Source organism: Triturus cristatus, chromosome 10 (assembly GCF_964204655.1).
Source record: "Triturus cristatus chromosome 10, aTriCri1.1, whole genome shotgun sequence".
In the NCBI taxonomy this organism is placed as follows: Eukaryota; Metazoa; Chordata; class Amphibia; order Caudata; family Salamandridae; genus Triturus; species Triturus cristatus.
The window spans coordinates 106,320,785-106,345,428 of record NC_140593.1 but is presented as its reverse complement, the minus strand read 5'-3'; the positions used below and the strand labels follow the sequence as shown (position 1 = coordinate 106,345,428).

Genomic DNA, 24,644 nt, shown 5'->3' with positions numbered 1-24,644 from the left:
AGTCGCAAGCTCCCAGATGTTCATTTAGTCGCTCCTCTTATAGGGGCACCTCCAGAGGGTATTCCTCTGACAACCCCTCCACGTCCTACAAACGTCCCCCCCAAGCAACCTTTACCAGAGGATATCATAGAGGAGGCTACCGAGGCAATAATAACAAAGGCAGAGGCAAAACTAACATTAGTTGCTCCGCATCCACCCCCACCCAGTGACTTCCCTCCACTCCCCCCGGACCATTCCATTCTGGTCTGGGGAAGACTGCTACAGTTCCTACCTGTCTGGAGCAACATCACTACCGACAGGTGGGTGAGACAAATCATTCAAACCGGTTACTGTCTAGAACTCACCTCTACTCCACCAAACATACCACCCAGACAGCGCCCAATGTCAACAGAACATTTATCGCTGCTAAAGAAAGAATTGCTTTCCCTTCTACAAAAACATGCAATAGAACAAGTTCCCCTGCATCAGTAAAACACGGGAGTTTACTCCCTGTACTTCCTCATTCCAAAGAAGGACAGAACCCTGAGACCCATTCTGGACCTCAGACCTCTAAACCTTTACATACAATCAGACCATTTTCACATGGTCACACTTCCAACAGGTTATTCCTCTGCTCACACAATGCGATTTCCTTGCCACCCTAGATCTCAAGGACGCCTACTTCCATATTCCCATTCACCCCACTCACAAGAAATATCTCAGATTTGTAGTGGACAGTCAGCATTACCAATTCAAGGTTCTCCCATTCGGAGTCACCACAGCACCCAGAGTCTTCACAACATGTCTAGCAGTAGTTGCAGCACACCTAAGAAGACAACAAATTCCCGTCTTCCCGTACTTTGACAGCTGGCTCATAAAAGCCAAGTCATACAGCCAGTGTGTAAATCACACACACGCCACGATCCAACTACTTCACGACTTAGGATTCACCATAAATCTCACAGTCTCCCCTACAACCGTCCCACATCCAACAGTATCTCGGTGCCACAATAAACACCTCAAAAGGCCTTGCATATCCCAGTCCACTGAGGATAGCAAGCATACGAAGTCTCATTACAAAATTCCAACCACAACACTCGCTTCCAGCTCGAGTGTTCATGCAGCTCATAGGGATGATGGCCTCTTGCATATTCATAGTACCTCATGCCAGACTCCACATGCGTCCCCTACAGAAATGCTTAGCACGTCAGTGGAACCAGGCTCAAGGTCAGCTAACAGATCTGGTGTTGATAGACGGCCGCACGCATCGCTCTCTGCAGTGGTGGAACACACAAAACCTTTCAAAAGGGCGACCGTTCATAGAGCCGGTTCCACAGATTGTACTAACGGCAGACGCATCATTCACCGGCTGGGGAGCTCATCTCTTACATCATACCATGCAAGGCAAATGGACACCTCAGCAAAAATTACTCCACATCAATCACCTGGAGTTACTAGCAGTTTTTCTGGCATTAAAATCATTCCAGAAACAAATATCAGGCAAAGCTGTCCTAGTTCGCACCGACAATATGACAGCAATGTACTATATACAAAAACAAGGCGTGACACACTCCCTACAGCTCTCTCAATTAGTGCAGAGCTTATGGAGGTGGGCTATTCTTCAAAACATTTTTCTCCTAGCCCAACACGTTCCAGGAGTCCAAAACAGCATAGCGGATCTGTTAAGTCGTCAGACACAACAGATTCACGAGTGGGAACTTAATCTACAAGTTCTTCAACTGTATTTCCAAATGTGGGGGCAGCCAGAGATAGATCTCTTCGCCACACTTTACAACACAAAATGCCCAAGCTTCGCCACCTGATATCCACACCCATTGTCCAAAGGGAATGCGATATGGATGAATTGGTCAGGCAAATTTGCCTACGCTTTTCCGCCTCTCCCACTCATTTCATTGGTGGTGCGCAAACTGCAGCAACACTCACTGACACTCATCCTAGTTGCTCCAACATGGGCCAGACAGCCGTGGTGCACAACACTGCTGGAACTATCCATAGTCCCACACCACAAACTACACCTCTCCCCATGCCTCTTAACACAGAACCGTGGAGAGATCAGACACCCGGACCCAGCACAGCTAAACCTAGCGATCTGGTTCCTGAAGGCTTAGAATTTGGTTACCTTAACCTACCCCCTGACTGCATGAATGTTTTTAAAGAGGCTAGACGCCCCACCACTAGAGCCTGCTATGCAGCCAAGTGGAAAAGATTTGTAATATACTGTAATAACAACAGCATCAATCCTTTAGATGTGTCTATTCAACACATCATATGTTACCTACTACATCTTCAAAAGGTGTAATCTAGCATACACATCTATTAGGTTACACCTCGCTGGCATAGCAGCTTACTTACAAAATAGACAACACTTGTCATTATTCAGAGTACCTGCCATTAAAGCATTTATGGAAGCCCTTAAAAGAATAATTCCTCCTAGGGTACCACCCTCACCAGTGTGGAATTTAAACATTGTCCTCACAAGAATGGGCCCTCCATTCGAACATCTGCATAAATGCGAGCTCCAATTTCTTAACATGGAAAGTCGCCATTACTTCTCTTAGAAGAGTCAGCGAGCTACAAGCACTAACTATTCAAGAACCATTTTTACAACTCCATCATAACAAAGTGGTTCTCGGGACAAATCTTAAATTAATTCCTACAGTTATCTCTCCTTTTCATCTCAATCAGTCTGTTGGGTTGCCAGTATTCTTCTTGCAACCACAAACAGTCGCAGAAAAAGCTCTTCATACTCTACACGTAAAAAGAGCACTCCTTTATTATATTGACAGGACAAAACCTTTTCACAAAACAACTCTTTGTATCCTTCTCGCCACCACATAAAGGCAATCTCCTATCAAAATCTGGGTTCGCGAGGTGGATTGTCAAATGTATACAAATTTGCTATCAAAAAGCAAAACGTATGTTATCTATTCCCCCTAAAGCCCACTCTACTCGAAAGATAGGGGCTACAATGGCATTTTTAGGGAACATTCCCTTAGATGATATCTGCAGAGCAGCCACATGGTCGACACCGCACACATTCACAAAACACTATTGTGTAGATGTGCAAGCAAAACAACAAGCTAGTGTGGGACAAGCTGTACTTTAAAACACGATTTCAAACTATCTACAGCTCATATGCTTCGAACGGAAAATTCTACTTACCAGTATGCATCTGCTCTTGGCATTATCCACACACGCCCACCCACCTCCCAAGCTACCTTTATCTGTTCCAGTATTATCTTATTTAGATACAACATACATGGACCTCTTTTCTGTTTCTTACAAAACTCCATCATTTCCCTTCTTGGCGAAAAAACAATCTGACGATGGAGGCGATGCCCATGCGCACTATTGTCCAAAGGAGGAGTCACCTATCCCGTGACTTCCAGAGACTTTCCAGGACAACAACAAATTGCAAACATCCAGGCCCAACACCAGATGGCGATCTATGCATAAGTGTGTGGATCTACAGCTCTACATGCCAAGAACAGATGCATACTGGTAAGTAGCATTTTCCTTCCAGCACGAGAGTGGGGCCGAAAGGCCCCCAAAGTTGGTGTGAATGTAGGGGACTCTCCAAGAAAAAAATATTCTAACTGTAGACAATTAAAATGTATAAAGATACAAAGTTCATTTATCTACAGCCAAAAGTAGATTTAAACCTAGAGGTATAGACTCTAGGATGAATCAATCTGGAAAAACATCTGTAGACGTGCTCTACCATGCTTAAGTGGCTAAGAAGAAGCTGTGAAAAGACTTTTCCGAGACTGAGTACAGTGGAAGAGTCCCTCACTTACTCAACCAGGAGGGATCAGTGGAAGCGAGTGTTGGACAGGTCTGTCAGGCACTACCAGATACGCCAGCTTGAAAGGCCGAGTATGTGGGCCTTTTTTTGGTCTGGTAAGCTATAATAGGAGTTAGTATGCACACAGCAAGAAGGCAGAATGCACACAGGTGTGCATTCTGCCTTCTTGCTGTGTGCATATTAACTCTATTTTCCGTACACCGGCGAGTTTGCACCCACAGACAAATTCATGTTGCAAGGAACAATGGACGCGAACAGAAACAGTGAAGGTTTGCTTTTCTATCATGGACCGACGTACCATGCCCAGTGGTAGATTTTCGTCTTTTTGCAAAAAGAACCTTGTTAATTCATGAGAAAAATGTTGATAAACATTGTTTTATTGTATTTTGTCAACAATGGCACACTTTGTCAGCCCAAGTTTATTGTGCTTAAGTTATAATACTTGTTGTTTACATTATCATGATCTTAAAGATGATTTTTATTTTTTTTATGACAGTTGGGAAGAGTTGGGAGTCAGAATATATTTATTTTTGTGGGTTGTATGTTGAGGGAGCGTGAGTTTTATTATTCGTATTAAGTTTCAATTTATTTGTATTTTTTGTCGAAGCTGTGAGTACAGAGTGATTTAAGTATGTTCAGCTTCATAGCTGTGGTGTTCACGTGTTTGGGTGTGATCACGTGTAGGATTTAAAGCCTCTCTCTTAACAGTACATGCACTTCGCTATGCGGTGGAAATTGCGTCTTGTTTGAAGGTAACATAGAGTGATCCCTCGTGTAGGGTGTATACACTGTTTTGTGGGGGCACAGCGGCTCCGCTTTGGAACATGGGCACAAAGCAAGTAGTTAATTTAGCACTGAATAGTAAGGCACATTATGATGGGTGGTACAGTAAATCCATTGTTTAATAATCAGTTTTTTTTTTTTAAACAATTTTTATTTGAAACAAAGACAGCAGCAGAGACAATTGCATAGACAATGCAGAAACTTTAGTTCCTACCATTTCCACACTCCCTCAATGCACCTCTAGCACACGAGTCCAGGGTACCTAAATTTACATGCCACCAGCCTCCCCCCTCCAACAAACCCTTATATGTCTCCGAGTCAGGAGTCGCCGTATCACTCTTGCTATTCTGGTCGCCTCTCACCCTGTGCGAGTGTTTCTGCACTCACCCCACATTTGCCCGCTGTCTCTCCCCCCTCCGCTCTATCGTCAGTGAGACGCATATATCCCCCCTATACTTATTCCATTTCCCCCACTTGTGGTCCCATTTACGTGGGCATCCCCCTCCCTTTAAATACCGTTTTCTCGGCGAGCATGGCATGATCCATGTCTTTAGCCCAATCCCTCAGTAGTGGTATGCTGTCAATTCCCCACCTTGGGGCGATATTCCGCTTAGCCAGACACCACCCCACTGTGACCCATTCTTGCTCAATTTGCGTAAGGTCCGTCGTTACCCAGATATTGAAAAGGCACATCGTGGGTGTCGGATGTATAGCTTTGCCACATGTCCTAACCATTTGTCTGGTGACATTAGTCCAATAACTCTGTTTGTGGGGACATTCCCGTAAAATATGCAGGAATGTTCCCGTCTGAGCGCATTGTCGAAGGCAGAGTGAGTCGGGTCGCCTATTAAGTTTATGTAATAGAGTAGCATCAAAGTACACTCAGTGTAGGATTTTTAGCTGCACCAGGTGAAGACGCATTGGGATAGCCACCTCCCTGGGTGATGATAATGCCTCCCGCCAGTCCTCCTCGGCCAAGTCCCCTAGGTCCCCTTCCCAGGCCCTCCTAAATTTTGACATCGGGTCCACCCGATTGTTGATTAGTTTACGATATGTGAGTGATATGGCCTTTCGGTTCATTGGGTCTAACAGGAGCCTGTCCTCCAAGGGGGAAGAGTCCGGAATGGGCGCATTTTTAGTTGGGGCGATTCTATGGCATGGCTTATCTGCAGGTAGCGAAACCCCTCAGAGGAAGCCAATTGGTATCTGGCCTGAAGCTCCTGGAATGTTACCATTTTGCCTTTTTCCCATAGGTCGCTTACTTTGGAGATTCCGATCACCTCCCACTTATCGAATCCCACTGATGTACTCCGTCTCCCCAGAATATCTGGCTCCCATAGAGGGGTAGCTTTCGTTAAGTGGCCCCTCCAACCCATCCGCTTCTGCACTCCATGCCACACCTCCACCGCGCGCGCCGTCGGGCCAGTAAGTCCCAATTTCTTATGATTGGTGTAAAGAGCTCTATTATAGCCACCTTTCCCCATCAACCAATGATCTGTGCGGAAGCTCGGATCATCATGCCTCCCAAACACCCAGCTGTTAATGGCCGCCAGTTACTTGGCCTGGTAATAAAGACGCAGGTCCGGCAATCCAATGCTCCCATCATACCATCCCATTGTTAATTTTGTCATAGCTATGCGGGGCGGTTTATTGTCCCACAGCAAATCTCTCAATACCATCTCAATCTGTGAAAAATAGGAGTTTGGGATCGGATTGGGTGTATTTTGTAACGAATAGAGAAAGCGCGGCAGGGCTAGCATTTTGTATAAGGACGCCCGGCCCAGCAATGTTAGTAGAAGAGATTTCCAGTGTACTACATCCGTACGAAACCGCCTTAATACCCCCTGGAGATTCTTCTCGGCAAACAGCGTGGTATTGGTGGTGATAAATATCCCCAAGTAAAGAAAACCTTGGGATGCCACCGGGATGTCGTAGCCTCGGGGGCTTCGTGGAGGGTCTCCCGACAGGGAACACATCTGGGATTTAGTCCAGTTGATTTGATACCCAGAGTGCGCCCCAAAAATATCAAATATATGGAGTACCCGCTGCAATGAACGGGCTGGAGAGGCAAGATATAGCAAAATATCGTCAGCATATAACGATAGCCGGTCCTCGTGGTCTTCTGTCCATCTCATGCCTCTAATCTCTGGGTCCCCCCTTATCCACACCGCCAAGGGCTCGAGAACCAGAGCGAACAGCAGAGGCGACAATGGGCAGCCCTGTCTCGTGCCTCAGCTGAGGGGAAGGTGGTAGAGCGATAGTTATTTACCACGACATGGGCCCTGGGCTGTGAATAGAGCAACCGGACCCATCCCTTGAATTTAGGGCCAAAGCCCATTCGGTCTAAGACTGCAAACAGGTACTCCCACGCCACTGTGTCAAACGCCATTTGTGCGTCGAGTGCCAGTAACCCCGCCTCTTCCTCTAAGGTCTGCACTGGGCCTATGACTCCGTTGACCCTACGCAAGTTACGCGCTGTATTACGTCCCGGCATGAATCCAGATTGGTCCGAGTGGATCAATTCTGGTAGGTAGGGGAGCAGTCGATTCGCCAATAACTTGGCCAATATCTTTGCCTCAATTGCGATCAGAGAGATAGGTGTATATGACTGACACTCGTCCGCAGGCTTGCCGGGCTTATGAATTATGACTATCGCTGCCTCATGTATGTCGTCTGGCAGAAGGGCGCGCTCGCGGCTTTCATTGTACAGGTTGAGAAGGTGAAGTGCTAGCATGGAGGCCATTGGCTTAAGTAACTCGATCGGGAGACCGTTGGGGCCCGCCGCTTTTGCGGATCGAACATCTTGTATGGCCTTATGTACTTCCTCAGCGGTCAGCTCCGCCTCTAGCGCCAAGCCATCCTGCTCAGATAGCCCCCTCACCTCAATAGTTGCTAAAAGATCTGCCGCCCACGCCGCCTGAGAGGTGGTTGGGGCCTCGTAAATTGTTTTATAGTGCTGAGCGAACGTTTCAGCGATCTCCCGCGTTTCAGTAATCAGGGTATCATCCGCCCCCTTGATTGCGCGCACCCATCGTGCTGCCTGCTCTCTGCGTTCCAACCATGCTAATAACTTTCCTGTACGTTCCCCCTGTTCATAAATACGATGTCGGCTGGCCAGTATTCTCACACCCACCTGCCTCCTCCTCCAGCAGCTGTTGTTTATAATCATGTCGTTTTATATTTAGTGAGTGTTGAGTATCTGCATTCAGATCTTGGGAGTTCACCCCTTCAAGTCGAAGAATGTCAGTTTCCAACTCCAGTACCCTTCTACAGCGTTCTCCCCTGTATCCAGCAATCACTGACAATGCTCTGCCCTTAATGACCGCCCCAAATGCCCCCCAAAGTGTTATCGCTGATGTGACCGAATCAGTGTTTTCTGCAAAATAGTGTTTCGTGTCCGTCCTCAACATGTCTTTAATGTGAGGGACCTTTAGTGCCCAGGGTGGAATCCTTATTGGGCCTGGCTGCGGTGGACGTCGCATACCCAGGGTTGCAAAGACAGGGGAATGGTCTGAAATCTCACGTGCCAGATATCGGGAGGCTGAAAACTCGTGGATATGCTGTGCATGTGTAAACAGGTAATCTATTCATGATTGACTCCCGTGGACACCCGACTGAAACGTGAAATGTGTGTCTCTGATATGCGCTCAACGCCAGACATCCACCAATCCCAGGGCTACCACAAAGTCAGGCAGATGGGAACCTCGTGCTGAGTCCGGTCTAGGGGGGGGATCCATCCACTAGTCCGTCTATCGTCCAATTAAAGTCGCCCCCCATCACTAATGTGCCCATAGGAAGACTTAGAAGCAAAGTGGCCACGTCTGACAGTGTCCCCCGTTGAAGGCCAGGAGGTGCGTAGACTGAGACCACATTAAGTACACTCCCTTCCCACGTACCTGTGCAAGCTACGTACTGCCCCAGCTGGTCTGTCCAGGTTTTATGGAGCACGTATGGACAGTTCTTCCGCAGGAGTATCCCCACCCCCCTAGATCCAGAAGTGAAGCCAGAGTGTGCTAACATTCGGTAACCCTTTCGATCCAGGGCCCTACATGAGTTTCCCTGCAGATGGGTTTCTTGCAGGAGCACTACATCAAGACCCTGGCGATGAACATATTGCGACACCACTCCCCGCTTAATCTTGTCTCCTAACCCGTTGACATTCCATGTGACTAGCCTAAGCCCTTTCCTCGTTGTCATGGGGTTTTGGTCGTAACTGGTCGGCTTGCGACGGGGGCCCTCGATAGCCGGGCCCCCTCAAGGGAGAGAGTTGCTTACCCACTGGACGATCCATGGTAGCTTTGAAGCACCAAATCCTGTCTGCTGTTGCCTGAACATAACGCCCCATCATTCCGTGCCGGTCTGCACAAATACAAAATATTGCCAACATGCAACTCCCCGCGCTGCCCTCCCTCCCAACTGAACTCACCTGAAACTTTTGCCTTAAGAACAAACCCCCCTCCCTGCTTCCCTGCATTGCGGACCCAGAACTGCCCGCCACCCCAAACATGCAGAGTGCCCGTCGCCCACCCATTAACAGTTCTCGGGGATGCAAGTAACCCCACTCCCTATTCGGTCATGGGTCTACCCATAGTGTCTCGCCCCCCTCCGCCCGATCCCCGCCCTGACCTCTTGTACCATCGTTTTGGGTCCAGCACCCTCCCTTCATTGGACCCCCATAGCATTCACTGGTATACTTGTTTGATCCTATTGCTCCCCTCACGGACCTAGTCCAGTCCCGAGCCGCTCAGACCCCCCAATTGACCACGTCCCTCAGTGGCATATCGTTAAGCATAATGTTAGCGGTGGAACAGCTCCGAAGCGGTAATGACACTTAAGTCCCTGCAGTGTCAGCGCCAGACCAGCCCCTACCCCACCCCATGAATCCAGGTCCCCTGATCTTAGTGCTGCTTTATTCCATTGTCATACTCCCCAGAGTCCCTCGGTCCCCCGGGTAGGCAGCAAAACCAGAATGTCTCACCCTGCGCCTGGCTAGCGCCCTCCTGTCGGCTCCTGCGAATCTGTGCCAGAGTGTTCGCGCGAACGCCTATGCTGGCGCCAGTCCACATCGTCATCCGCTCCCGAGGATGTCTTGTGATTCTTTTTTTCCACCTTGCGCCATCCCTCCAGCCATTCCCAGGCCTCCTCCGGCCGGGTAACGAACCAGGATTTTCCATTTGCTTCCACACGCAGCTTGGCAGGGAACATCATAGCATATTTTATTTCCTGCTTTCGTAGTGCCCGCTTTACTTCCAGGAAGCCACGGCGCTGCCTCTGCACCCTCAGTGTAAAGTCCGGAAAAAACATGATTCGACTGTTCTCAATGGTGAGTGGTGGGGCCGCAAGCGCCGTCTGCAAAATCACATCGCGGTCCCGGAAATTAAACACCCTCACCAGCAGTGGTCTTGGGGGCGCCCCAGGCTTTGGACGGCCTCCGGGCACCCGGTGAGCTCTCTCGATTGTGAAACTTTTGGAGAGGCCCCTTGGTTGTAGCTGTTTAAGGATCAAGTCCTCAAGGAACAGGTCCGCCGCCTGCCCTTCCGCTTGCTCCGGTACCCCAATGATGCAGACGTTATTCCTGCGCATACGCCCTTCGTATTCATCCAGCTGCAGGGCCATTGCCTCGTGGGAGGAGCTGAGCACCTTGACCTGCTCCTGAAGCCGGGCTGTATCCGCGACTAGGTCCTTAGTTGTACTCTCAACCGTCCCCATTCTCTCAGTCAACTTCTTCATGTTCTCGCGGATCAGTGTCACCTCCGTGGCTACTGTGTCAATTCTACCCTCCAGGGAGGGCCTTACCGCCATGATTGCCTCCAGCAGCTCCCTATTCGAGGGCTCCGTGGTGTCATCCGGTGTCTCGGCTACTGTTTTGTCCTCCGTCTGATGCTTCTGCCATGCGAATTTATCCAGTTTCGACTGGGTCGCCGTCCGGTTCGCCCTACCGGTCGCCATCTTTTCCGGTCCTCCGACTCCCCCTCCGATGGACTGGGCACCCCCGCTAATCCCCGCCGCCAGCAGCGAGAGCCCCCACTCGGCCTGTTGGTTTTCGCAGGGGGTGCCTTACTGGGGCGAGATCTGGCAGGTGCTAGCAGCCGGCCCTCGGGTTCAGCTTTCTACGCGGATGCTTCCTTCTCAATTGGCAATTGAGCGCCGCCCCGCCGACTCAGTGTACCAGGCGCCACGGCAGTTCCAATCTCACGCGGGCCCCAGCCTTTCTCACCACTCCGGCCAATCAATCCGTACCCTTTCACCACTTTCCACTATCTCACGAATCTTCAATCCGTGGATCCATTCGCCGTGGCAGAGCGCAGCCCCCGGCCTCCCCCGCTGGGCCTCCGCCTGCCGTCAGGGACTCAGTAGCTTTAGGGTCACCCCCTCCTCTGCGTCAAATCAGTGTCCCAGTGGGCTATAGAGGCCCGGGTCCTCAATACCTCACTCCACTGGAGGTCTCTTTATGGCCTGTCGCTGCCAGCTCTCCACCAGTGGTTACAGCCTGCGGTCGCCTCCCCAGCCGCAAATTCGCAATTTCAATAAGGTCCCCTCCACTGCAAGCATCCAATTACCTCCCGCTGGGTAGCTGCTTAAATTGTCTATCACCTCCGCTGCACTGGGGCACTATATTAACTCCTCTAGGCGTCCGGGCTCCCCCTTGGGCCGCCGCTCACCAACACTCCTCCTGCCGCCGAGGCCCAACAGTCGATTACCCTCAGGCACCGCTCGCTATGGCCCCGGGCCCTCCTCCGCTCCACCGAGTCTTGCGTGTTCCTTGTGATGGGGACACACCACCGTCCTGTCTGGCTGCGCCTCGGCGCTTTCACGGCGCGAGCTCACCTTCGCTCGCCGCCGCTCACGCCGGACCAGGCCGCATCCCCGACCTCGCGCCACGTGCCGGCCGCGCGCCGCAGCACTTCCGCCGGCCAGGAGGTCTGCGCTCACCCGGAGCTCAGTCCGATCGCCCCCAAATTTATACCAGGGCTCCACTGGTCACTGGACAGCAGGCTCCCAGCTTCAGGGCATAAATCAGGCTGGCCTGGGCGATATTTGCACGGATATTGCAGGAGTGGCGCTACGGAGTTAAACTACCGAGCGGCCATTCCTGTCGGCAGTTAGCCACGCCCCCTTAATAATCTGTTTTATGTTTATGTTGCATGGGCTGTATTTTTCATTGCCTTTGAAGTAAAGAAAATGGAGGGCGCTTCTCACTCGAAGTGGCGTACGGTGAAACTATTAATATACACAAGACTGCGATGGGTATTAGTTATTTATGTACTATCTGTTTTATTGTAGTTTCACCTGAAGAAGGGGATTTAGTGTTTGAAATTAATTAGGTTTGACCAAATACGTCCTGCTTTGAAAAATGGTGAATGTCCATGTTTTTAGAAGAAAAGCCTGGATAGAAAGCGGCCGAACTATCTAAAATTGGACGAAATATGAACTGTGGAAGTGCACCCTGGGTTGGGACCTGACAAGGTGCCAAGATTTTGTAGAGCCATAATGTAAGCCATATTGGAACCATCCTCCACTCTGCCCCTTTCAAGCCGGCCCATCTGGTAGTGCCAGAGTCACAGAAAGGTTAGTCCAACAGTGCTGGACGAATCACGTTCTTCCAATTCAGGGTGAGTTGAGATGGTCATTCTATCTTGTCCCACCCAAGTGACTCCTAACCCTCACCGAGAAGACTGAGTAGTGAATGCCATCAAACTCTCTATCAACCATTAGAGAGTAAGGGAAGTCTCCCTCACTCAGGAGAAACCAGTGGGGCGAGCCTGCTATTCAGTAACCAAAACTGAGCAGGGAAGGTATACCACTTCCACAGAATCATAAAACAAGCATTTGCCATGCAATAGGTCTCGCGTTACTTGTAGTTTGTGGTATTGGCGTTGCAAATAATAATGCATCACCAATAGCTCATACTTTAAGTAATGCGAGACCTAGTGCATTGCAAATGCTTGCATAGTGAGCCAGGAAGCAGCACTGTATGTCTCAGTTCAGTACCGCGCTGCTCCTAGAGGTCCCTAGTGAGCAAGACACCAGCACTGTATGACTCGGTGCAGTACCGTAAGCTGCTCCTAGAGGACCCTAGTGAGCAAGGCACCAGCACTGTATGTCTAGTTGCAGTACAGCAAACTGCTTCTAGAGGTCCTTAGTGAGCAAGGCACCGGCACTGCATGTTTCGTTGCAGTACCGCAAGCTGCTCCTAGATGTCACTAACGAGCAAGGCACCAGCACTGAATGTCTAGGTGCAGTACCGCAAGCTTCTCCTAAAGATCCCTAGTGAGCAAGGCACCAGAACTGCATGTCTACAAACTTGAAGCTATTGGCATTATAAATGGCAATGTTTTTTACCCAGCCATGTTGCAGGGTTCAGTACCATATGTGGCCAAAAGGGGACTTTTGGTCACATGGTTCAGCACCCTGCAGAGGATATGGTAAATCCACCCTACCCATAATGCATTGCATGCAAGACAGTATTACAAGTACATTCAAATAGCTATGTCCTTGTATACAATTAGTAGCTTTGAAATGTGACAAAATAATTATTACATTAATTTCACATTAGGTTGTACTCTATGTGGAGCTGATGAAGGGAAATCTATAGACGGTCCCATATAAATGTGAGATGTTCTAGTGAGTGAAGTAACCACTGCCAGCCTTACTTAGGACCAAGTATGTGTCCTGCCTGAAGCCATTGAAGAAAATAGTGTCTTGAGGCTGTATTTAAAACCTAGCGAGTAACAACACATGTAAGGGGGGGGGTGGCCTCATGGGAGGCTACAAGAAGAGACAAGGCGGTACTAAGGAGGAACTACTAAGCCTATTGACCAATGAAAAGCCACCAGTTACAAAGGACAGGGACAGGAGACAATTAAAAAGATGGGCGGAAAGTGGGCAGAGCTTAATGCCCATATCCTGTATACATCATGTCTCAAAGAGCAAGCGCTGGCTAGGCGAGGCCTATAAAGTATTGGCAACCACCCCACCCTACTCCCCAGAAAAGAATGAATAAACCCATACTTCACTCTAGCCAGCTGCTAATGCCTTCTTTAGTTCTCACCTAAGGAAGAAACCGCACGTGCTCTGTCTTTTGGGAGACCTATTGTTGACTTACCATAGGCCTAGAGGCTGCTGTTGCCTATCATTGGTTGCCTTTGTTGGCACTCATTTTCTTACTCTTAGTCATCAGCTTTCATAGGCTTTTCTTCCTCTTTGTGTGTTTGTCCCTCCCCTGGAGCATGGACGCATTATTTTGTCCTACCGCTGCTCACTTTTTCAGGCTCTATTTCTTTTTGCTTAAGCACTCTACAAGAATGTGTGCATTTTTAAGCTGTCCCTCTTGTACGTCTCCTCCCTCATGCTCTTCCTCATTCTTCTGGATATGCTGCCCCAGCCCCTCCTCCCTACCCTCTGTTAGCTGCGTGCATAGCCCTAGCCCCTCCTCCCCACTCTCTGGTACCTGTGTGCATGTCTGTTTGTTTTTCAAGCACTGCATATATGTGCTTCTCTTGCCCACCTATGAGTTGGTAAAACTTTGGGGCCTAGTGTAAGGACAGTTGGCAGGGCTTTAAGTGGGATGAAAATAACTGGGGTGGGGTGGCCTCTAATAGGGCCATGGCTGATGTAATTAAGGGCATGGCTTAAAAACACGTAAGCTAAAAATCTGTTCTTAGCATAGTGTGCGGCCTGACTGGTATTTTGCTGTTTGTCATTACATCCAGATGTATAATACAAGTAACATTATACCTACAACAAGCCAGGACTATTTGCTTTGTCAATGGTTCTTAGTTGTATAATATAAATAAGTAACAACTATGGCTTTGTTGTATACAATATTAAGAATGCTTCAGTCTATGAAATGATAAGACTGTGAAATAAATAAAACGAGTGAAGGCTTTGGGCAGTGGTACTGCTAGAGAGCTAAGATTGGTTTCCCACCCTGAGGGTGAGGGCAAAAATGGAGAGCCGGATAGAGACCCACCTCAGCACCGGCTTTTAAGAACTGCCGGTGCTCAGCAGCAGGACCCCGCACACTTAAAGCCCTGGCTGTTGGCTTGATCCCTACAAGACAAATTGTCATACCTTGTGGTGTTTAATTCATCTTTGGCTGACAAGGTTTTTTGATGGCCACAGTTAAAGGTTATGTCTGCCCTCTTGGCCTTTTTAGGTTTGCCTGAACAACCTTTTTTATTCAAGACACCTGTTGTTATGAGGTTCTTAAATGGTTTGACACACGTTTCTCCCCCAAGGCCCTTCATAACGCCTGCATGGGACCTTAACAGCACATGCACACTTGCTCTAGACCGCTGCGCATCTTAAGATACAGAAATGTTAAACTTGACAAAACATTTTGGAAAAACCTTTGGGGATTTCCTGCTCTTAAGTTGATGGTTGTGCATTCATTGTACTCAATCTATTTTACATCACTACTTCAGTTTTAAGATCCGTTATTTAATTATTCAGTTTCAAGAAATGTGTAGAAAGAAAAACAAGTTAGAAAGAAAGTGGTATATTAAAATATTACATTTTGAACCTTGGAAGGTGGTAGATACTCTTGATAGAAAACCACTTTCATGAGTAAGCGACTCTTCCCTGTTAGTTTACATGAAACACTGGTACATTGTTAGAGTTGTATCGGTTTTAGCATTGTGCAGGCAAGTTCTTTACGAAAGGCGTGTGACTAAGCTTTTCAGCTACCATTTATTTATTACAGGATTTTCTAGTTCAAATGATGCAATTTTCTTTAACTGAGGCATCGTACTTCCTTAACCCCTTCAGCGCGGCGTGGATTTCCGCGCTGTGCTGAAGGTTCGGTGCGAGGGCGGGGCCATGACGGAGCGGTTCCGTCATGGCCCCGCCATCAGAATCGCAAGCTATGTTATTTCAATTGTTTGGCCTGCAAGAGCCATAAGAAGAAACATTTCATGGTGTTTTATTTTTTCCCCCCAGCCACAACGAGCGCACCAGTGCAGTGCATGGAAGATCTAGAGACGGGCCATACAAAGTTGCGATTGACCTCGTCTGGTGCGGAGTATAAAAAACATGACTACTTCCTCCATCCAGAAGATGGACGTGTCTGCTGGGCTTCTGGTGATTCTATAACGCCCTACACAAGGGTTCCTGGTGCACGGACAGAGGAGAGACCTATCCCTGTTGGTGGGCCAGCCTACCAGGAAAATGACTTCTCTGCGAAGGGTTCATTCGATGAAAACTCCTGGGTCTTCTCTGGGTCTCCAAAGCCAAGTGACTCAACGTTTTGGGAAACAAAAAGCAATATTTCTCCACCCTCTCCTTACTTTGTGAGAAAATGATTCGTAAATCTTTGCACAAAAGTTAAAGAGCATTTGCTCATGAGTTTGGGGCTCATGTCGGCTGTTTTCCCCCCGCGCATGAGGGCTGGATTGTAGTAGGAACGACTGACTACAATAGCCAATGGATTTGTGGAAATGGGACACTAAAATATGCTCAAACAAAAATCCATATGTACAGAGTAAAATGCACAGTACCGTTAATGTATGAAGAACTCCTAAGGCTGCAACCAGCCTATCCCAAAGATGTGATAAATATATTTAAGGATTGTTGAGGCTTGCCTTCACCGGGTTCAGGGTGTAATGTATATAAAACAAGTGAAGCATATAAACTATGTACATACAAGTTTGGCAAGTATGAAGTTTGAGTTGTTTGATCCGCAGGTTGGTGAAGCAGATCTTCATGATATTAACAAAGGATATGTCCGTCTATGCAGAGTGGATCTAAATGGAACTGATTTATGCAGTCGGTGGCCTAAGGCGTACACCCTTTTCTTTAACAATATATTAACACTGCACCCCTTCTTCAAGCAGTAGCTTACGTTGGTAAGTTCAGTGCAATTAGTTGTCCTCATTGGATGGGCATGAAACTGGTCTTTGATGTGGTGTTGTTGTAGAGGAAGTCTAACCATTGCCAGCGTCAGTGTTATAAATGGAGATTAGGGTTGTGAAGATGGCCACGCTTTCATAAGTATTGGCAGACCTTTTATTGCCGGTCAATTAGTGCATCTCTCGATGAACCTTTTCTTGGTTGTTAATGGAGCAGTGTGCAGGTGCCTCCAGGCACTACAACCAGCAGCAGCGCCGCCAGGTCTTCTCACTGTGTTCCCAAGTGCTATTGGCCGCATGCACTCTGGCCCTGTAGATTTGCAAAGCTAGAATTGACTGAAGTTTACCTGGTTCCCAACAGGACTTAGATTGGCATCCATGTGAGGAATGAGGCTGGCAAAATGTGTCCTCCTGTGTTACAGCAGTCTAATACTAAAAAAACAATGGGTTCTGTTCTTCCAGTCATGGCTGCTGTGATGCCTAGCTGATAAAAGGTGGGTCATGTGATGCAAAGTACAGTAGAGCCATTGCCCAGTCTCCTTTTTGGCCCAAAAAGTAATTAGTTCTCATGGCACTGGTGAGATCTTTATTGAAACACTATGAAAAACACTCTGGTCGGTGCCTGAATAAATCGTAACCTGGATTTCTTACACCACCTTATTGCACTCACTGTGTTTTTAGTACTGTAGCGCTATAAACCATACACTCTACAGGCCCTTGTCAGTTCTCCATAACAGCCTGTCCTGCATAACCTTAGCAAAGTGATGAGAACTATCTAGTACTATGTTTTAACCAATCGCCACTGAAACAAATACATTCCTTGGACTTCGCTTTACTTTAAAATTAAAGGTTTTATTCTCTGTGGCATTCAGGTAATAGCACACCATTTGGTTTCTCTCCCCGTGCCCAGTTTTTTTTTTTTTTTTTTTAGACTTCCTCGGCTGCTGACATATTTTCCTCCATTCCATTACATCTTAACAGGGCGTGTGTTATTTGGATAAGTAATACTACTGCTGACTGAGCTACTCTGGTCTCCAGTGCTATCTTAACTCCTAGCCATGCCTGACCCACATGGCCCTGGTAAGAGCAAGTCATTTGCAACGCCCTCTTTCTTTGGCCCCCAGGCAAGTACTTGCCCATATGCACAACACATGACCATCAAACCACGAGGCAGGCACTTTCTCCGTAAAACACTCCGATACTCTGGAACATCTCCTTTTGTTGCCTCCAGCAGTTTATTTTCCAGTTCCTTTAGACTGCAATGATAGCCAAAGCCACATGCACAGAATTGATGCACCATGAATGTTATTAGGGGCTTATTTACAAGTTCCTTGCGGTGCAGCACTTTTTGTGACCCAATATCTGCGCAAACTACCAAATCATATTTATGAGGCGCCGCAAAGCAACTTTGCGTGCTCTGTATGGCCCCATAGAAATGGAGTAAGGCAAGGCAGTGCAAATCGATGCGTTGCTTTATTCTGCACTAGGGCGGTGTTCCATGGGCATTGCAATGGGTGTTCCCATGCAACACCCATGGATTTTGACGCATCCTCAAATTTGCAACACCCATGGATTTTGACACATCCTCAAATTTACAACACCATGTAAACCTGGGGATGCGCCAAAACCTCATTTAGCTCCAGGGGAGTTGCAACAAGGAGACATAACTTTATTCTCATTTTTTATCTGTGCTGCATTCTACAGCACACTAGAAAGAGGAACAAGTCTCCCAGGATTGTTTTTGTGTAGGAATGCGCCATGTGCCAATAATACTGCACATTGCTGCCCTTTCTCTTTGACACAGCACAGTAGGGTAACTTGTCCTGCCATATCCCCATAAATATGCCACTTAGTTTCTCATTTTAAGAGCATTGTTTCATGTCTGTGTGCCCCATTTACTCAACTCTTTTGTGGGAACTTTTGAAGTGTTTGATCAGTTGCCCTTCCTTGGGCTGTGTGTCTGCTCTGGAAGGGTTTACTGCCCTGACAAGATGTGCAGACCACATACATGTAATTTGCCTATCGTCCATAATTAAGGCGAGCCTTCTGGTTTCATGTGACAAGGCATCACTCTGTATGCTTCAGCTTGACGTGGCTGTTCTTATTTGCTCTGAATTGGCATCCTCCTCACATCTGGATCTACCACTTGATGCCTCACCTTTATGATGCCCCCTGCCCGATCCCCACCACAATGTCCCTGACCATGCGGGTCAGATACTGCAATAATGGGAGGTCTTGTGTAGTTCTACTGACTGCACTGCCCTTCTGGCTTAACAAGGCAGACAAAATCACACATGAGAACTTTATTTGTGTGGGAGTCCTTTAAGCTGGATGTCCAACTGCTCGGTGGAGCAGATGTATTTGGAAGATGTAATGCGCATAACCCTCCATGCGCTTGTGAACGGCATGCATAAACAATGCATTATCTATTCACTCAGCGCTTTCATTCCATTTCTTGTGACTGATGAACCTCATATGCTCCTGGGAGAAGAGTCCCTGGAACAGTAATGTAACAAATCCCCATATGCATGAGAATAAATTTAACTTGCAGAGCTCTCGCTGATCAAACCCAATAAATACCTGTGCAATAAGCAGGGAGCATCAACAGTTACTCCTGCTTATTCAGAATCATGTGGATACGCTTTATAGTGGACTCCACTATTTTCTTCCCGCTTTACATTAACATACAAATTAAGTTCAATGATTTTGTTCAGTTCTCTGAAACCGTAAAGGAATATTTGTTTTGCGCATTGTTGTAAATAGTATTGTGATGAAGTTCAGATTTTGTTTCCCGATTCCACTGTATTTGCCATCACCTTCTGACTGTTTAAGACCTATTTTTCTTTGTTGTTATCCAGCCCAAGTCCACAACCCTTCTTGATTTTGTGGGTTCATAAATAGTCGAACCTACGATCAGATGTAGTGTAAATGAAGCACTCTTCAAACTGCTGGTGACGACGTGCAGAATAAAATGTTTTGCTGAAAAATTGTACTGTGTAATAGCATTCAAGATAACAAGTCTTAACTGAGCTACTCAAGTACTGCTGGAGGTGTATGGCACTATTAAAAGGACCACTTGAAATCGGGATCGGGCTGTTCTTTCCAGCTACCTGCACTCGGTTCAATGCACCTTTTTGCTTTTAAGAGATTTAACAATGTTTTATCCCACTGACACTCACGACACGCCCACGTATATGCTTCAGGTGGCAAAACCGTTTATCTAAATTAACTCCATGACTGCACCTCTCTCTTTTTAGACAGAGCCGCTCCTAGTTCAAATCTATTTTTATAATTTTGCATTCAATGTAATGTCTGTAGCCTTCAGCTCTGAATGTTCCGCATGTCTTATTGGTGTAATGTATAAGCACCAATAAAATATTGCTGACCATGTATATAGTACAAACCTCAATCATAATAGTTTCTAGACCTTTCAAATATAACTTATCAGAATTTAAATGTGGTGCTCGTTTTACAGACCTCACGAAGATGAAAGGCTGCGGATTTGAACACGAGATAGACTGTAAAGTGATGTGCCCCCAAATCAGTGCTCCCCCATGGCATTTGAGACTGGGATACCACTGCCTCCCTGGCTTCACAACAGGGGAAAACAAGACCACCGGCGATCTGTCCGTGACAATGCGGCGTCATCCTTCCCCCCTCTCAACCTGGCCATTACTACGCTGGCCTAACCATGTCCTACCATGAACATGCCTTTACCACACATTTTTCTTTTACCACGAGTACACCTTTACCACGCATGTCATTACAATGAAAAAATGTATTATGCAGGCGCGTGTATACACATGTATGTATATATATCTCAAAAGAATGCAGTTTCAGGCTTGGAGTGCTTCATAAATTATGCAGAAAAGACGCAGAGAACTCTGGATTGTTACCTAGAGCATTTTTTAGGGGTGAGTGAGGGTATTGGGTGCCTGAGTTATTTTTAGGGTGGGTAAGGGAATTTGTGTGGCAAGGGTATTCGTAGAGTTTAGGGTGTGTAAGGGTATTTTTAGGGTTTAAGGTTGGTAAGGGTATTTGGTTGGCAAGAGTATTTTTAGGGTATTTGGGTGGCAAGGAAGATTTTAGGCATAAGGGTGGGTAAGAGTTTTTGGGTGGCAAGTGTCTTTTTAGGCTTTAGGGTTGGTGGGGTATTTGGATGGCAAGGCTATTTGTAGGGTGGGTAAGAGTATTTGGATGGCGAGGGGATTTTTCGGATGGTCTAGGTTAGGGAGCTGATAAGGTGGTACATACATACACACGCGTGTGTGTGTGTGTATATAGAATAAAAAAACTTTATACTTGTAAAATGCATACATTTTCATTGTAATGGCATGCGTGGTGAAGGTATTTTCTTTGTTATGACCGCATTGTAAAGGCATGCGTGGTTCCGACGTAAAACCGCCATCACTGTTCTTGCCTGTTTACACCCTGCCTTGAACGCCCATGAATTGTATTATGATCCTGCGTTGTCAAGGGTTGAGGACGCTAAACCAAATTAATTGCCAACAGGTCATGGTGTAAGATTTTTTTCCCACTTTTTTGTTCTGGTGGAAGCAACAGGCCATAGAACAATGAAGGATTTTACGAGGGACAATTGTTTTATTTTCTCTTCCAATAAAATATCTGACATCGTCCATCCCTGGCAAGTGTATGTTGAATTTGACAAGGAAGTACATTTGTCTGGTATCTCTTTAAAATGAGCATGTTATAGAATTTCCTCCCAGCATACACCACTTTACTTCCCGGAGCTAAGAACACCTATGAACAGACATTCTAAGTTTATGCTTTTTGGAACTTTGCAACTGTGAAAATCTCTTCAATTTCCCTGACTAAGTTTTCTTGCAACGGTACCACCACTCCACAGCTACGGATTGTTTTTCTTAATCTTAGTTATTTTCTCTTCGGCTTAAAGAATCATACCGACTTTTTCGCAAAGATTTTACAGGTGAGTTGTTGATGTACAAGTTACTTACCTTCGGTAACGATGTATCTGGTAGAGACGATTCTAGCCGCAGATTCCTTAACGTAGAATTATCCCCAGGCGTGAGACTGGACCCGGAAAACTTTCTTGCCCAGCATCTCTGCGCACCGGGGGGGACGGTACCTCGCGACTCCACCCCGCTGTCCTCCGCGGGCGTGACGTCAGCGAGGTCACATAAGCCCCACCTCAGCGCGCTGATGTCAGTTTGCTTCAGAGAACTTTTCCGCGCCACAACGCGGAGCCATCAGAACAAAACTGAGGAGAGCATGGGAACAGTGTGCGAAAAAAACAAAGAAACAGAAGGAGAGTGACAAAAGGTGAGGAACAGCACCAGGTGGCACCGAGGCGCCAGGAGGCAAGAACAGGAAAACCAAAGCAGGAAAAGAGCAGACCACCTCTGAGGAACAACTGTGCAAGCCAGGTGATAGCACCAAAGTACCAGAAGGCCACATCAGTAAAGCCACAGCAGGGAAAGCGTAAAGCACCCCTCCGTGGAACCACCGTGCAAGCCAAGGCGATAGCCAGGCTGGAGGCACAAGCAGTGGAAAGCGCTGTAAGAGAAAGGGAGAGAGAGACTGCAAACTCAGACCACACAGCAAAGGGCCACAAGCCTGGAACAGAGGAGCAATAGCAATCCACCCCCAGACTACACAGTCAAGGAGGGCCAGAGCCTCTGAAAGGAGCAGGAGGCCAAGGACAGGCAAAAGAACCCCTAGCGTAGAAGACCGCAAGGAGATCAGAAATTGTAACAACAAAGGGAAAAAGAGCAAAAGCAGAGAACCCAGCAGGAGGGAAGCCCAACAGACAGAAAACGAAAGGACCCCCACAGAAGAAAACCCACCCAGAGGGAGGCGAGCGCAGAAAACCAAGCTGAGGGTCCTCGCAGAACGGGGAGGAAGGGCGGGCCATGAAGGAATCTGCGGCTAGAATCGTCTACCAGATACATCGTTACCAAAGGTAAGTAACTTGTACATCTGATAGTCTACTAGCCACAGATTCCTTAACGTAGAATAGATACCCTAGCCATACCCAGAAGGGAAGTGGGCCTGCGAGAGAGCCTCCCCACCAGGAGAGACCAGGGCCCCAGTAGGGGATGTGGCACAAGAAGGAAAAGGCCAGGATATCCTAAGCCCAACAATGGGAGAGCGCCCAACAGCCCGCAGGGGCAGACAGCGCTCTAAAAACCTCAAGGAACACAAGGGCCACCTCAAACCCAGTGAGAAGCGGTAGACCAGAGGCAGGGCCCACCGTAAGAAACATATGCACAGAGAGAGAAAAGGGCTGAATACACGTGGTCACAAGCAGCGGGTAAGGCCAGAACAGCTCCACCGCCAACAGCACAAGCGGAGGAAAAAAGCACCAGTGCACAAAGCCCCAGCAGAATCAGAGGCATGGGCGCAAGGGAACACATCAAGATCACAACGGTGGAGTAAAACAAGAAGCCCTGCACAGGCATGCGCTGCCAGCAACAGGCAACACTACGAAACCGTGCACCCAGGACAAGGCAAACGCCCGCCGAAGGCAGAGGCCAGGACACACCCCAAGGGAGGGGCCGGGCCAGGAATATATATATATATATATATATATATATATATACACACACACACACACACACACACACACACACACACACACAAAAGAGAGATGGAGGATGGCCCCAAGCCGGCCACCAGAACACAGAGGCCAAGAAAGCCAACCCACAGGGCAAAAGTGCGGAACCGCCACAACACGATGCCGCAGACAGCAGGCCAGACCGGCCGAGCGATGTAGCGAGAAGGACGGACCCAGCGCAAGCTGCTCCAAGACAATTGGCAAGAAGATCGCACCTGCGACATACCGTGACGCCACGGAGAGCAATGAGCCTGAAAAGGTTGACCACACCTCCCCTGCACATGACAGAGCTATGTAATAGCTACGTACCCAACATAGGGTAGGTTACGTCCCAAGAACCATGGGAACACCTCTTAGGGGAAAAGTTCCACAGCAGAGGACAAAACAAAAAGAGCTACAGAAAAATCCGCAGACGGCTTACCAAGCAGCCAAGAAAGAAGACACGGAAGGCCTAATCTCAGGCCCTACCGGGCTTACCAAGAGGTCCCAAACACAGACCGACATCCAGGTCACTGAGAGGGGGAGGAGGGCGGCGAAGCCCCGCAAGAAACCTCTGAATGGCAGAATCCCCGCAGGGGCGTGGAACAAAAGAGCGCCATCAAAGGGAAGGTCAACCCGCCATTCTCGAACGTTCTCAGGGAATACACTATCCCTTAGCCAGGCATGGCGACTAAGGGCCACTGAGGAAGCCATGGTACGACCAAGCATCTCCGAAATGACCAGAGCTGATCGAAGAATAAACACCGCCAGCTCCCAGCCATCCAACACATGGTGCCGCAGATCAACACAGGCACCCTCCTGAGAAGCGGAAGACATACGGGACTCCACCGAATCCCATAAGAAGAAGTGGCTCTAGCCAATACACAAATAGTGTTAAGGGCCCGCAAAGCAGCACTGGAGGAGGCGAAGATATTGCGCCCCTAGGAATCTAATCAGCGGGCCTTCCGTGACGGGGGAGACAACACCGATGGCAGGGAGGGAAAGGCAGTCTGTAAAAGAGGGCCCCTGTTAGAAGGGTGAAGGGAAAGACAGACAGGATCATGCGGAGCAGGGCTGGGGCACCGGGTCCCCCATGGCAGGACGCCCCCAGGCCCCCAAAAGAGAAGTGTGGAGCGAAGCCTCGAAGGGAAGAAGCAGCTCCCGATCACCAGAGCCCTGATGGAGAACCTCCAGCAGATGATCCGTGGGGAAATGGGCCACTGGATCGCCCATGCGCAAGATTCCCGCAGCTATGGAAACTGCCCGAGCGAAGGCAGCACTCTCCTCCATAGGGCCCCGCGGCGGGGAAAGCAGTTCCTCCGGGGGCGACGGCTGCAAGCTAAGGCGGCCGTTCCCCAGCCCAACTGGAGGAAGGAAAGGCGAAGCTCGGAAAGGGGGAGGGTGGGCCGCTGAATGGGGAACGTGAGGTGCCTCCGGCGAAGACTGCGGATGCGGAGACGGCGAGGAGCCGTCCTTGGAAGACCCCGGCGAAAAAGCCTCGACGCGGCAACCCGTCTCCGGAGAAGATGAAACAAACAGCTGCCGAACCTCTTGAGAAAAGGGGGCGTCCGAAGACGAATCAACGACCGACGCCAGCACTGCGCTGTAGAGTCCGCCACCGGCGTCAGGTCAA

The 24,644-nt window shown here is 48.3% G+C and overlaps 1 protein-coding gene across 3 annotated transcripts in view; it reads left to right on the top strand.

Moving 5' to 3' along the window:
* Positions 1-19,523, top strand: part of AZI2 (5-azacytidine induced 2) — a 173,782-nt gene extending 154,259 nt beyond the window's left edge. For all 3 annotated transcript variants that reach the window (XM_085630561.1, XM_085630562.1, XM_085630560.1), the window contains exon 9: positions 15,530-19,523. In XM_085630561.1, the coding sequence (XP_085486687.1) occupies positions 15,530-15,891 (362 nt within the window). In that variant the 3' untranslated portion in view covers positions 15,892-19,523. The remainder of the gene's footprint in view (positions 1-15,529) is intronic.
* The last annotated feature ends 5,121 nt before the right edge of the window (positions 19,524-24,644 follow it).